A 15518-nucleotide genomic window follows, 5' to 3' on the forward strand; every position below is an offset into this window, starting at 1 on the left:
AGGAGGCAGGTAGCTGGATCCAGGGGCAGGCAGAGGTCATACACAGGAGGAGGCAGGTAGCTGGGTCCAGGGGCAGGCAGAGGTCATACACAGGAGGAGGCAGGTAGCTGGGTCCAGGGGCAGGCAGAAGGTCATACACAGGAGGAGGCAGGTAGCTGGGTCCAGGGGCAGGCAAAGGTCATACACAGGAGGAGGCAGGTAGCTGGGTCCAGGGGCAGGCAGAGGTCATACACAGGAGGAGGCAGGTAGCTGGGTCCAGGGGCAGGCAAAGGTCATACACAGGAGGAGGCAGGTAGCTGGGTCCAGGGGCAGGCAGAAGGTCATACACAGGAGGAGGGAGGTAGCTGAGTCCAGGGGAAGGCAGAAGGTCATACACAGGGGCCCAAAAGGGCAACAGTACAGGCAGGGAAAAGGCTAGTAACGTAGTCCGGGGGATCAGGCAATAGGTAGGTAAACAGAAAATCAGATAGGCTAAAGTACAGGCAGGGAATAGGCGTCGTTAGTGAGGCAGGCAAAAACTACCATACACAGGAGGAGTAACTCACAGGAAACCAATCGCTCTGACAGACATGTGTCACAAAACAAACAATACCTCACAGTGATGAGGTGCAAAGAACTGAACTAAATAGTGTTTGATAATGACCTACAGGTGTGTGAACAGGTGATTAGCATTCAGGTGATTGGAATCTGGAGAGGGAGCTGCGTTCAGGGGATCTACGTGTTTGAGAGTGTGAGCTGGAAAGTGGGCTGGAAAGTGAGCTGCGTTCAGGGGATCTACGTGTTTGAGAGTGTGGGCTGGAAGCAGACGTCACACATAAGGACGACTCAGAGTATGCTATTCTGTTCTTCTGAAATAGACTAAATTTTCTTCATATCATGTTTCTTTAGACCTGTCTAAAATAAATAATGGATTTATTGTGAAGGTGTAGGCTATATTACATGGATTTATTAGACTCTTTAATAAAATGTAGATGTTCTAAAGGTCTGCATCAGTGGCTTGTGTGGAAGCCAGGAGATGTTAAATGTGTTTATGTTAATTAAAGGGTCAATTCATGTTAGACCGACAGTTATTTGCTTGACAATTACCGGCTGACGAAATTTCGTGACCCTTGTTCTGACTCATAACTCCTAGCTAGATGACCTTGGATCATCTGTTTAGAACGTCTGCCTTAATATCACTAGCTATCACCAGAGAGGAAGAGGCAAAGCGAGAGGATTACCTCCGCCCCAAAATATTTACCCCGCGAGATAAGCAGACCTTTTTTTGCGTGGAGGTCTATGAGAGAGCGTTTAATGAGGCTTATTTGATCAACTAGAGAAATGTTTAGGTTGTTACAAAATGTTCTGATGCTTGTTCACATACGTATCTTCCCTCTCATTGGCTAGAATGGTCCCACCTGATCTCTTTTCCTCCCACCTGCCTTCCATCATTGAGGACATGTATTTTCATTGTTAGAGCGGTTACTTGAACATCTTGTCAATATGATAAATCATCTTTGCTATAGAGCCCGATCGATAGGGGATTAACTTAAAGATGTGTCTGTCTATGGCAGTGGATAAGACGTATGTTAAAGTGTTTGTGTTAAACCACCACAAGGGGTGGCTGGCTGAATGAATTCAACTTTGTCTTAAAGTCAATCTGAAACTACACCGTTCACGAATAAGCATTGAAATGCAGTAACATGCAGTTCATCATGTTACCACTAGGTGTCAGCCTTTGTCTTGAGTAGATTTACTACAGTGTTTACAACAGTCAACGGTCATGTAAACAAACACTTTAAGGCAAGCTTTGACAAACACAATGGTCCGTGCTATCTGGGATTGTAACGGCTGTCGTAGTCGTTCTCCTCCTCAGACGAGGAGGAGCATGGATCGGACCAAGATGCAGAGTAGTTAGTGTTCATTATTTAATGAAAAATCAACAAAACACTTCAAAATACAAAACCAACAAACGTGACAAACCCGAAACAGTCCTGTGTGGCCCAAACACAGTCACAGGAACAAACACCCACCAAAAACAAAAGTGAAACCCAGGCTGCCTAAGTATGATTCTCAATCAGGGACAACGATTGACAGCTGTCTCTGATTGAGAATCATACCAGGCCGAACACCAAATCCCAACATAGAAAATCAACCATAGACCAACCCACCCAACTCCCGCCCTGACCAACTAAAATAAATACAAGACAAAGGAAAACAGGTCAGGAACGTGACAGGGATCCTTGGAAGGAAGAGATTGCTAGGACGGTTGAAGGTTGCATGGATTTTGTGGGGACGATCCCGTGAACAAAGGCTACAGAGACAAGCAGGATATTTCTGTTATGAATGTGGCAGACAGTCTTCTGTTTCAGGAAGAGGAAAAAGAGGAAGAAGGCATTGAAGAGAATGAGGAAAGCAGAGGTTGAGGTTGAATTAGAAGAAGATGGCGATAGAAAGGGAGACAGGTGGTCAGAGACAACTGGTGGCAAGTACAAACAAAGTGAGTAATATGTCAGGTCGAGGGATGGAGGTGAAATGGAAGTGAGTGAGGGTGAGTTAACCGTGGAGGAAGGGAACTCTGACCCTACCATGAAGGAAGGGAACTCTGAACCTACCAGGAAGGAAGGGAACTCTGAACCTACCGTGGAGGAAGGGAACTCTGACCCTACTAGGAAGGAAGGGAACTCTGAACCTACCAGGAAAGAAGGGAACTCTGATCCTACCAGGAAGGAAGGGAACTCTGACTCTACCGTGGAGGAAGGGAACTCTGAACCTACCAGGAAGGAAGGGAACTCTGAACCTACCAGGACGGAAGAGAACTCTGATCCTACCAGGAAGGAAGGGAACTCTGACCCAACCAGGAAGGAAGGGAACTCTGACCCAACCGTGGAGGAAGGTAACTCTGAACCAACCGTGGAGGAAGGTGACTCTGAACCAACCAGGAAGGAAGGGAACTCTGAACCTACCAGGAAGGAAGGGAACTCTGACCCTACCAGGAAGGAAGGGGACTCTGACCCTACCAGGAAGGAAGGGAACTCTGAAGCATCCAGGAAGGAAGGGAACTCTGATCCTACCAGGAAGGAAGGGAACTCTGAACCTACTAGGAAGGAAGGGAACTCTGAAACTACCAGGAAGGAAGGGAACTCTGAACATACCAGGAAGGAAGTGCACTCTGAACCTACCGTGGAGGAAGGGAACTCTGAACCAACCAGGAAGGAAGGGAACTCTGAACCTACCAGGAAGGAAGGGAACTCTGACCCTACTAGGAAGGAAGGGAACTCTGAACCTACCAGGAAGGAAGGGAACTCTGACCCTACTAGGAAGGAAGGGAACTCTGACCCTACTAGGAAGGAAGGGAACTCTGAACCTACCAGGAAGGAAGGGCACTCTGACCCTACTAGGAAGGAAGGGAACTCTGAACCTACCATGTTGGAAGGAAACTCTGATCCTACGGAAAGGAAGGGATCTATGACTCTACCATGGTGTAAGGAAACTGGAGGTCTAAGTCAAGGGTCATCGTTGGTACTTCTGGTGTGTCACCCAAGGTGGTGTCTGACGGGTCCCAAGGAGAGTACTGGAGGGCCCCCTTAGGCAAGGTCTGGAAGATCTGGAGGTATCGGGGTCTTTGAGACTGGAGCTAGCAGGCAGGTTCCACCAGGCTGGGGCTGACAGCCTGTTCTAATCATTATATTTCTACGTGTGGTGCTGCTGCAAGGAGTGGGGGGTGTTGCCTAGGCATTAGTCCTTGTGGCCACAGGCTGGGCCTTGACATAGGCAGACTGAACTTCGACAACAGGGCTGATCCCACCAGGGGATCAAGGCATTAGTCCTTGAGGCCCCAACACTCAGGCTGCACTTGACATCTGGAGTAGCTTCAGGCTCTGGCTCCATCCTAGGAGCAGGGGCTTCCAGGGGAGAGCAGGTAGAGTCTTTATGGCTTAAAGCTTCCAGGGTAGCTGGCAGTCGAACCTCGGGCACCCGAGCATCTGTCTCGACCAACAAGGGGTTCCCCACTGGGAGGAGAGGACAATGTCGCAATGGCAACCAGAACAGGACCCAAAGCAGCGACTGGAGAGGGAGTCTCCTTAACTATGGCTAGTCGATGCTCTGGCTGAGGAAGGTGCAGACCTTGTGGTGGAATGTCCACTATAGAGTTTTGTCAAACTGGAAGGGAGCTAGGCTGCTCTGGAGAGCAGAAGTGGACCAGGTCCTCTGGTGGCTCAGGCCCAGGGGGCCTAGAGGGACGTCGATCAGGAAAGTAGCTGGGCTTCCCCGGGGGGAAGTGGTGATGCCGACGCTCTTGCAGACAAGACGTAGGCTCCAGCTGGGGGGGACCTGGAGTGACGTCGATCTGGTGAATAGCTGGGCCACCTCGGGACATAGTGGAGGCCGTGGGGCCCTGGAGTTCTGTCTCTCAGGAGACTGGCTGTCTCGGGAAGTAGCGGCAGGTGGTGGTACTCCCACGGCGGTGACAATAGCTCCAGCCGGGAGGGCCTTGAGCGGTGGCGGTCAGGAGAGTAGCAGTGGTACCGGGGGCTCCTCCCGCGGCGGTGACAATAGCTCCAGCCGGGAGGGCCTTGAGCGGTGGCGGTCAGGAGAGTAGCAGTGGTACCGGGGGCTCCTCCCGCGGCGGTGACAATAGCTCCAGCCGGGAGGGCCTTGAGCGGTGGCGGTCAGGAGAGTAGCAGTGGTACCGGGGGCTCCTCCCGCGGCGGTGACAATAGCTCCAGCCGGGAGGGCCTTGAGCGGTGGCGGTCAGGAGAGTAGCAGTGGTACCGGGGGATCCTCCTGCGGCGGTGACACAGGCCTCAGCTCATCTTCTTCTGGGATTCTTTGTGCGCGGGGGGGGGGGGGGGGGGGGGGGGGTTGTGGGGAATTGCAGGTTAACTTCCAACTTCTCTTCTGGGTACTAGAACATCTTCTCTCTAGCCATGTCAGAATCCGGCTCAAAGGACCATTTAAACCCGGCTAGCTGGAGTTCGTCTGAGCTGGTTGGCTTCTGAGCCCTCACCTGCTGTGTATGCACTGCTGATTTGCTACAGGCTGTCCGGCTGGAAGAGTACGGATACTTCTCCTTTCAAGGGTTTTATTCCTTTTCTTCGTCACCACACACACACACACACACACACACACACACACACACACACACACACACACACACACACACACACACACACACACACACACACACACACACACACACACACACACACACACACACATACACACACGTTGGTTATTTATAATGGATCTTGGAATAGCAGTTGAACTGTTGTGGTTCTATAAGTCAAGAAAATGGACAACATGTAGCCTGGTTCCTCTCTAGGTTTCTTCCTAGGTTTTGGCCTTTCTAGGGAGTTTTTCCTAGCCACCGTGCTTCTACACCTGCATTGCTGGCTGTTTGGGGTTTTAGGCTGGGTTTCTGTACAGCACTTTGAGATATCAGCTGATGTAAGATGTAAGAAGGCTATATAAATAAATTTGATTTGATTTGATTTGATGTAAACCGTATTAGTTAAAGAATTATACATATGCAATATAAATAGGCTATATACACATGAATGAATAACCATACCATTACACTATTATAACACAGCTATAAACAGGAACCTAAACATGAACCTAAACCGGAGAGAAAGATAGAACAGGAGAGAAATAAACCAATTACTCGACTAGACAACAGAAAGATTTATGGCACCCCGCCCCCCCCTCCCCCCTCCCTCTCTCTCTGGTGAAGCTGTCATCTGAATCTGACAGGCTAAAGGTCTTATCTGATCTGCCTGGAACCCCGGAGTCGTAAATTACAGTGTGCAACATTAACAGTAAATGGTTGAGAAGTGCTGCAGTAGCATAACAAACAATAACAATAAACTTCTGCTTTAATAACCACCTGTGTAACCAATACAATAATAAGCAACTTATCTGTAGACAATATGCAGAGCAGTATTGACAACACACTTACATTACAGACTAGCACGACAGTAAAGTAGAAAATATGGCTGCAAACTTATCGAGTGGTAATTTACCTGTTAATTCACAGCGTTGTAAAACTCCAATAACAACCCCCCCCCACCATGCAACTTAGAGAACTGGGATAGAGGGGGCGGAGACAACTGGTGGCAAGTACAAACAGAGTGAGCAGTCTGTCAGGTCGACGGCTGGAGATGAAATGGAAGTGAGCGAGGGCGAGATAACCGTCGAGGATGGAATTATAAGGATTTTTTTGAATTTTCGTTGATCCACAACCGCCGGGTTACGTGGTTATACAGCCCGAGTGCGTTTCATACGAGTGGCACAGAGACCTGGAGTCCTCCGCAGGGGATCCCATTGGACTGTGTTGCTTTAAAACAGGCATGATAAAATCACCATGTAAATGTCAGGGCTGAGTGTGTGAAGGATAATCAGTGAGGATCAGAACGAGTCTTGATTTGACTTTGATGAGCAGCAATCACAGAACCATCAGCCAACGGACTCAGGGGAAAGAGCTCTATCCAGGAGATAATATGATGTGTGTGTGTGTGTGTGTGTGTGTGTGTTCTCCTCCAGAGATAATAGGATAGGCTATTAAACCTTATTAGAGCACGAACACAGAGAGCAGATCTAACCACTGACCTTTTGTCTCTTCCCTCTTCTCTCCTCTTCTCTCTCATCCTCTTCTTCACTTATACTCTCCTCTCCTCTCCTCTCCTCTCCTCTCCTCTCCTCTCCTCTCCTCTCCTCTCCTCTCCTCTCTTCTCTTCTCTTCGCTTCGCTTCGCTTCGCTTCTCTTCTCTTCTCTTCTCTTCTCTTCTCTTCTCCTCTCCTCTCCTCTCCTCTCCTCTCCTCTCCTCTCCTCTCCTCTCCTCTCCTCTCCTCTCCTCACCTCACCTCACCTCTCCTCTCCTCTCCTCTCCTCTCCTCTCCTCTCCTCTCCTCTCCTCTCTCTGGCTCAAGGGGAAGAGGAATAAGCCAGGACTGGAGACGGCTGGTACTTCAGAGGCGGGTCGTGGGCGAGGAGGAGAGAAAAAAGCCATCAAGTAGGTCTCTACCTGTAGGTTGCATAGGAACACCTGGGTAGTGGGGCCAATGAATAACCACAACATGCACTATCTTACCTTTCAGTTGGGTTCAACCCTGAATTCCCCACATGAACACTATGGTAAAACTGGCAGCTGGTATTGGTAACTGGTACTGGTAACTGGTACTGGTAACTGGTAAGTGGTATTGGTACTGGTACTGGTAACTGGTATTGGTACTGGTAACTGGTATTGGTAACTGGTATTGGTACTGGTAACTGGTATTGGTAACTGGTATTGGTACTGGTAACGGGTAACTGGTACTGGTAACTGGTATTGGTAACTGGTATTGGTAACTGGTACTGGTAACTGGTATTGGTACTGGTAACTGGTATTGGTAACTGGTATTGGTACTGGTAACTGGTATTGGTACTGGTAACTGGTATTGGTAACTGGTATTGGTAACTGGTATTGGTACTGGTAACTGGTAACTGGTACTGGTAACTGGTATTGGTACTGGTAACTGGTAACTGCTAACTGCTAACTGATATTGGTACTGGTAACTGGTAACTGGTAACTGGTATTGGTACTGGTAACTGGTACTGGTAACTGCTAACTGGTAATTGGTATTGGTAACTGGTATTGGTACTGGTATTGGTAACTGGTAACTGGTATTGGTACTGGTAACTGGTATTGGTACTGGTAACTGGTAACTGGTACTGGTAACTGGTAATTGGTATTGGTAACTGGTATTGGTACTGGTATTGGTAACTGGTAACTGGTATTGGTACTGGTAACTGGTATTGGTACTGGTAACTGGTAACTGGTATTGGTAACTGGTATTGGTAACTGGTAACTGGTAACTGGTAACTGGTAGCTGGTAACTGGTATTGGTATTGGTAACTGGTAACTGGTAATACCAGTTACTAGTTACCATTACTAATACTAGTTACCATTACCAATGCCAGTTACCAGAACTAATACCAGTTACCAGTTACTAGTTACCATTACCAATACCAGTTACCAGTTACTAGTTACCATTACCAATACTAGTTACCAATACCATTACCAGTACCAGTTACCAGTACCAATAACAGTTACCAGGTCCTAGTTACCAGTTACCAGTAATTACCATTACCAACTGGTATTGGTAATGGTTAACTAGTAACTGGTAACTGTTATTGGTACTGGTAACTAGTAACTGGTAACTGGTACTAAGCTGTTCAGCTGAAAGTCCAAAACCAAGAGATGTGAGTTATGGAGAATATGATGGTTTAACAAAACAGTTTGATGACAGGGCTGCCATATCAACGTAGCAGTGCATTATGGGACAGTATGTAACCCTATTTGATTGCAGGCAACCTGGAAACCAACATTGTTTGTTTACAGTCATTTGAGTTAAGTGTTGTTGTTGATATGTTGCTGAGAGACACAAACCAACCAGGTGGTTAAGATGCTGTTCATGATCTCAGTCTGGGAGTGAAACGTAAATATATGATTTAACCACTATAGATTGGTGCTTCATGTCTCTCCCTTGTGATTGGTCCTGCATTATCTTCCCTGACTGTGCCAAAGGAAGTGTTGTCGAGGAGACTGCATTTCACTGGTTGTCATCTCCCCCCCCGTAAGAGATCCTAGGAGGGAGTGTTCCTAGGTACAGCACGTCTACAGCCAAGACACCGTGATGGTGTTAGTTGTTAAATATATCTACCTCTTACAATGCTAAGGTGTTTAGAATGGAGCTGGAGTATAGGTCACTTTGACTATAATGACGCGAGATTGTTATATGACGTTTAACATTATAACGGTAATTATACATTTAAGTAGCCTTTTCATTTGTGTTTTTAAAACATCCAACACAGCCGTTTAAAAAAAAATCTCAATATCAAATAATTTCCGGGTAACAATTAAGTACCTTACAGTGATTTGTTTTCAATTAAAATGGTCAAAAATAAACAAAAATAGCTGCTTCTTAGCAAAGAGCTATTTCTCAAGCAAGAATGTTGCTAGGGACTGTCTGGGAGTGGTCTGAATGGGGAGGGGAAAACGGAAAACGAGCTGGTATTGGCAGAGAGGTTTGGAACTCTCTTTCCTATTGGTCTATTAGCTCATTAATGGTGATGTCACCAAGCAGGTCAAAACTCCATCCTATCAAAACAGGCTGAAATGTCAGGTGGTCTTTTCAAACAGATCTGACACTAAAAGGGCTTTATCATCATTTTCACAATTTCACACTAATATTCCAACCTCATAGTGTGGAAATATAAAAAAATAAGAAAATCTGATTTTTGACTGAACTGGGCCTTTAATACTGCTTTCCTGCATGCTGGCAGGCTATATTCATCGCTATCGCTGCTCTCAATCGAACTATAGTATAGAAATAATAACTATGGACATCGTTACTATAAAGTTGCATTTCTCAACACTGAGTTTTCATGATAATCTCTTCAGTCCATCTCTTCTATAACCAGCTCTAATACCCTCATGTTGTGATGGGTTCAGTCCATCTCTTCTATAACCAGCTCTAATACCCTCATGTTGTGATGGGTTCAGTCCATCTCTTCTATAACCAGCTCTAATACCCTCATGTTGTGATGTTATATTTTAAATATCATTGCAATTCAAGACGCAAGGATATGTTCCTTCCTTTGAATATGAGTGTTTGTTAACTCATTTAAAATCTCTCTCTTAAAATGTTTTCTTTCCTTACTGGTTTCAGGAGCTTCGATGGGTGTCTTTGTGGATTATATTACACGTATCATCTGACACTCTTCTTCTCCTCTCCCCCCTCTTTCAGTCTCTTCTTCCTAACTCCCTCTCTCTCTCCTGTCGCTGTGGAACTGGCTCCTAATGCTGTGTGATGTTACTGACTACATCAGTGGAGAACTGTCTGTACTGTGTGATGTTACTGACTACATCAGTGGAGAACTGTATGTACTGTGTGATGTCACTGACTACATCAGTGGAGAACTGTCTGTACTGTGTGATGTCACTGACTACATCAGTGGAGAACTGTCTGTACTGTGTGATGTTACTGACTACATCAGTGGAGAACTGTCTGTACTGTGTGATGTTACTGACTACATCAGTGGAGAACTGTCTGTACTGTGTGATGTTACTGACTACATCAGTGGAGAACTGTCTGTACTGTGTGATGTTACTGACTACATCAGTGGAGAACTGTCTGTACTGTGTGATGTTACTGACTACATCAGTGGAGAACTGTCTGTACTGTGTGATGTTACTGACTACATCAGTGGAGAACTGTCTGTACTGTGTGATGTTACTGACTACATCAGTGGAGAACTGTCTGTACTGTGTGATGTCACTGACTACATCAGTGGAGAACTGTCTGTACTGTGTGATGTTACTGACTACATCAGTGGAGAACTGTCTGTACTGTGTGATGTTACTGACTACATCAGTGGAGAACTGTCTGTACTGTGTGATGTTACTGACTACATCAGTGGAGAACTGTCTGTACTGTGTGATGTTACTGACTACATCAGTGGAGAACTGTCTGTGATTCCTGTTATTAAACCATTTCTATTTTCCCGTCTGTGTTTTTTCTGACCTGTCTGTACTGGTGTCTGTACTGCTGTCTGTACTGCTGTATGTACTGCTGTCTGTACTGCTGTCTGTACTGGTGTCTGTACTGATGTCTGTACTGATGTCTGTACTGCTGTCTGTACTGCTGTCTGTACTGGTGTCTGTACTGGTGTCTGTACTGGTGTCTGTACTGCTGTCTGTACTGGTGTCTGTACTGGTGTCTGTACTGATGTCTGTACTGATGTCTGTACTGGTGTCTGTACTGATGTCTGTACTGATGTCTGTACTGATGTCTGTACTGGTGTCTGTACTGGTGTCTGTACTGCTGTATGTACTGGTGTCTGTACTGCTGTCTGTACTGCTGTCTGGCGTAATTCCCTCATCATGCTGTATCTCTTTCTTAGTCCTTCAGCTAAAGGATGTGGTGCGCCGGACTTCTTAACTTCATCTTGATTTGTTTGAAATGGTCTTTATCAGTGTGCTGCTAAATACATGACAATGTGTCCTTTTGTCTCTCTGTCGCTGTCTCTTTCTCTCTTTCTGTCTCTCTGTCTCTCTCTCTCTCTCTGTCTCTCTCTCTCTTTCTCTCTCTCTCTCTCTCTCTCTCTCTCTCTCTCTCTCTCTCTCTCTCTCTCTCTCTCTCTCTCTCTCTTTCTCTATGTCTCTCTCTCTCTCTCTCTCTCTCTCTCTGCTCTCTCTCTTTCTGCTCTCTCTCTCCTTTTTCTCTCTCTCTCCTCTCTCTCTGCTCTCTCTGTCTCTCTCTCTCTCTGTCTCACTGTCTCTCTCTCTCTCTGCTCTCTCTCTTTCTGCTCTCTCTCTCCTCTCTCTCTCTCTGTCTCACTCTCTCTTTCTGCTCTCTCTCTCTCTCTCTGCTCTCTCTCTCCTCTCTCTCTCTCTCTCTGCTCTCTCTCTGTCTGTCTCACTCTCTCTCTCTCTCTCTGCTCTCTTTCTGCTCTCTCTCTGCTCTCTCTCTTTCTGCTCTCTCTCTCTCTCTGTCTCTCTGTCTCTCTCTCTCTTGCTCTCTCACTCTCTCTCTCTGCTCTCTCTCTGATCTCTCTCTTTCTGCTCTCTCTCTCTCTCTCTCTGTCGCTCTGTCTCTCTCTCTCTCTCTCTCTCTCTCTCTGTCTCTGACACTGTCTGTCTGTCTGTCTGTCTGTCTGTCTGTCTGTCTGTCTGTCTGTCTGTCTGTCTGTCTGTCTGTCTGTCTGTCTGTCTGTCTGTCTGTCTGTATGTATGTCTCACTCTCTCTATCTTTCTCTCTCGTTCTCTCAGCCTCAGCAGCCTTAAAAATAACCATAATGAATGTACTGTGTTGTATAGGCTTGCCTTTTCCCCCCAGTCCTCCCCTGATACATGTATTTTTAAACTGAAACCTCTTTGATAATTGGACCAAATCAGACATAAAATACTCTTCCACCTGCAGCTTCTAGAACCCCCTTTAAATCCATTTTAAGATCCCCATTCTATAACCCCTTCTAGAATCCCATTTAGGGTACTCCTTTAGATCCCCATTCTAGAACCCCTTCTAGTACCCCCTTTAGGTTCCACCTTTAGATCCCCATTCTAGAACCCCTTCTAGAACCCCCTTTAGAATCCACCTTTAGACCCCCCCTTCTAGAACCCCTTCTAGAATCCCCTTTAGGGTCCACCTTTAGATCCCCCTTCTAGAACCCCTTCTAGGACCCCTTCTAAACCAAACCAAGGTCCTTCATCCTTTCTGAAAGAAGGATCTCTTCTCCTCCTCCTCCAAATGTTTCTTTATCTCAGCCCGTAACTCCCCAACACACACACACACACACACACATATCCTTCCCCCGTTCCCCTGTCCATATGCTTGGTGGCCTGGCTGTTTGCCTGGTACATTGTGTTGCTCTGACCTGTCCTGTCTCTCTCTCTGCCTTTCGGCTCTGCCTCACAGCGATCTAGACAGAGACTTTTGGAATAACAATGACAGCAGCAGCTCAGTACAGGGGAGGAGGTGGAGCTCCTATCCATCCAAGGAGTTCCTACTAAACATTTCTCCCAATGCCCCACACGGAGATCAGCGCCTCACACTCAAGTGAGTCTTAGTGAAAGGTTGGTAAGAGAGAGACCCTCCCCCTGAGCAGGGCTGTAGAGAGACAGGGGTAGTACCTTTCTTTTCCTTTCCTTTCTTTTCCATTTTTTCCTTTCCTTTCTTTTCCTTTCTTTTCCTTTCTTTTCTTTTCCTTTCCTTTCTTTTCCTTTCTTTTCCTTTCTTTTCTTTTCCTTTCTTTTCCTTTCTTTTCTTTTCCTTTCCTTTCTTTTCCTTTCTTTTCCTTTCTTTTCTTTTCCTTTCCTTTCTTTTCCTTTCTTTTCTTTTCCTTTCTTTTCCTTTCTTTTCTTTTCCTTTCCTTTCTTTTCCTTTCTTTTCTTTTCTTTTCCTTTCCTTTCCTTTCTTTTCCTTTCTTTTCCTTTCTTTTCTTTTCCTTTCCTTTCTTTTCCTTTCTTTTCCTTTATTTTCCTTTCTTTTCCTTTCTTTTCTTTTCCTTTCCTTTCTTTTCCTTTCTTTTCCTTTCTTTTCCTTTATTTTCCTTTCTTTTCCTTTCTTTTCTTTTCCTTTCCTTTCTTTTCCTTTCTTTTCCTTTATTTTCCTTTCTCTTCTTTTCCTTTCCTTTCTTTTCCTTTTCTTTTCCTTTCCTTTCATTTCTTTTCCTTTCTTTTCCTTTCTTTTCTTTTCCTTTCTTTTCCTTTCCTTTCTTTTCCTTTCTTTTCCTTTCTTTTCCTTTCTTTTCCTTTCCTTTCTTTTCCTTTCTTTTATTTTCCTTTCTTTTCCTTTCCTTTCTTTTCCTTTCTTTTCCTTTCCTTTCCTTTCTTTTCCTTTCTTTTCCTTTCCTTTCTTTTCCTTTCCTTTCTTTTCCTTTCTTTTCTTTTCTTTTCTTTTCTTTTCCTTTCCTTTCTTTTCCTTTCCGTTCCTTGCCTTTCCTTTCTTGTCATTTCTTTTCCTTTCTTTTCCTTTCCTTTCTTTTCCTTTCCTTTATTTTCCTTTCTTTTCCTTTCCTTTCTTTTCCTTTCCGTTCCTTGCCTTTCCCTTCTTGTCCTTTCTTTTCCTTTCCTTTCTTTTCCTTTCCTTTCTTTTCCTTTCCTTTCTTTTCCTTTCCTTTATTTTCCTTTCTTTTCCTTTCCTTTCTTTTCCTTTCCGTTCCTTGCCTTTCCCTTCTTGTCCTTTCTTTTCCTTTCCTTTCTTTTCTTTTCCTTTCCTTTCTTTTCCTTTCTTTTCCTTTATTTTCCTTTCTTTTCCTTTCTTTTCCTTTCTTTTCTTTTCCTTTCCTTTCTTTTCCTTTCTTTTCCTTTCTTTTCCTTTCTCTTCTTTTCCTTTCCTTTCTTTTCCTTTCTTTTCCTTTCCTTTCATTTCTTTTCCTTTCTTTTCCTTTCTTTTCTTTTCCTTTCTTTTCCTTTCCTTTCTTTTCCTTTCTTTTCCTTTCTTTTCCTTTCCTTTCTTTTCCTTTCCTTTCTTTTCCTTTCTTTTATTTTCCTTTCTTTTCCTTTCCTTTCATTTCCTTTCTTTTCCTTTCCTTTCTTTTCCTTTCTTTTCCTTTCCTTTCTTTTCCTTTCCTTTCTTTTCCTTTCTTTTCTTTTCTTTTCTTTTCCTTTCTTTTCCTTTCCGTTCCTTGCCTTTCCTTTCTTGTCATTTATTTTCCTTTCTTTTCCTTTCCTTTCTTTTCCTTTCTTTTCCTTTCCTTTATTTTCCTTTATTTTCCTTTCCTTTCTTTTCCTTTCCGTTCCTTGCCTTTCCCTTCTTGTCCTTTCTTTTCCTTTCCTTTCTTTTCCTTTCCTTTCTTTCCTTTTCCTTTCTTTTCCTTTCCTTTCCGTTCCTTTCCTTTATTTTCCTTTCCTTGTTATTAAAAACCCACCCCCAATTACAACATAGGGACTTGTAGCTGATATATTATAACCACAGACACATATTGTGCATTAATATAACTGACATAAATCTACCCTGTTCGGTCTGTTCAGAAAGTAACATGTATGTTAAAATTATGCCCCTAACTCCACACAGCCCTGCAAGACTAACTAGCTCCTCCCCCCTCCACCTCTCTAACCTATCACTTCTCTCCAATGGGGCGTAACTCCTCCCCCTTTAACATATCTAACCTTTCTCCCAAGAGGTGTAACTCCTCCCCCTTTAACATATATATCTGTTCACCTCTATCCCATGGGGTGTAACTCCTCCCCCTTTAACATATCTAACCTATCACTTATCTCCAATGGTGCATAACTCCTCCCACCTCTCTAACCTATCATATAGACGGAAATAATTCTCTCTCTCTCTCTTCCCCTGTTTCCAAAATAACACCTTTGTTTTATACACCTTAATAACCTCCAACATCTCTGTTCCTCCTTCGCTCTCTCTGTTCTCTCCCAGTGTAATGTGACCAGAGCTGGGTGGGATCAGATACTTTTTGAAATTGTGTGTTAATACTTTAAGCATATGCCTGGAGTTCTGGAAGTATTTCAAAATGATTTAAAATAGTACTTGAACCCAGGTCTCGAAGTGAAGTGATCCTAACCCTCAGTGTTGGAGGATTGTGAAGTGATCCTAACCCTCAGTGTTGGAGGATTGTGAAGTGATCCTAAACCCTCAGTGTTGGAGGATTGTGAAGTGATCCTAGCCCTCAGTGTTGGAGGATTGTGAAGTGATCCCAACCCTCAGTGTTGGAGGATTGTGAAGTGATCCTAACCCTCAGTGTTGGAGGATTGTGAAGTGATCCCAACCCTCAGTGTTGGAGGATTGTGAGTGATCCTAACCCTCAGTGTTGGAGGGTTGTGAAGTGATCCTAAACCCTCAGTGTTGGAGGATTGTGAAGTGATCCCAACCCTCAGTGTTGGAGGATTGTGAAGTGATCCTAACCCTCAGTGTTGGAGGATTGTGAAGTGATCCCAACCCTCAGTGTTGGAGGATTGTGAGTGATCCTAACCCTCAGTGTTGGAGGGTTGTGAAGTGATCCTAACCCTCAGTGTTGGAGGATTGTGAAG

At 44.9% G+C, this 15518-nt stretch overlaps 1 protein-coding gene across 1 annotated transcript in view; it reads left to right on the forward strand.

The window, feature by feature from the left end:
• The window catches only part of LOC139578042 (synaptotagmin-7-like), a 358749-nt gene that overhangs the window by 198581 nt on the left and 144650 nt on the right, over positions 1-15518 (forward strand). Inside the window, exon 3 of the mRNA XM_071405195.1 lies at positions 6913-6995. Within this exon, the coding sequence (XP_071261296.1) occupies positions 6913-6995 (83 nt within the window). The remainder of the gene's footprint in view (positions 1-6912; positions 6996-15518) is intronic.

The sequence above is a fragment of the Salvelinus alpinus genome, chromosome 6, assembly GCF_045679555.1.
Source record: "Salvelinus alpinus chromosome 6, SLU_Salpinus.1, whole genome shotgun sequence".
In the NCBI taxonomy this organism is placed as follows: Eukaryota; Metazoa; Chordata; class Actinopteri; order Salmoniformes; family Salmonidae; genus Salvelinus; species Salvelinus alpinus.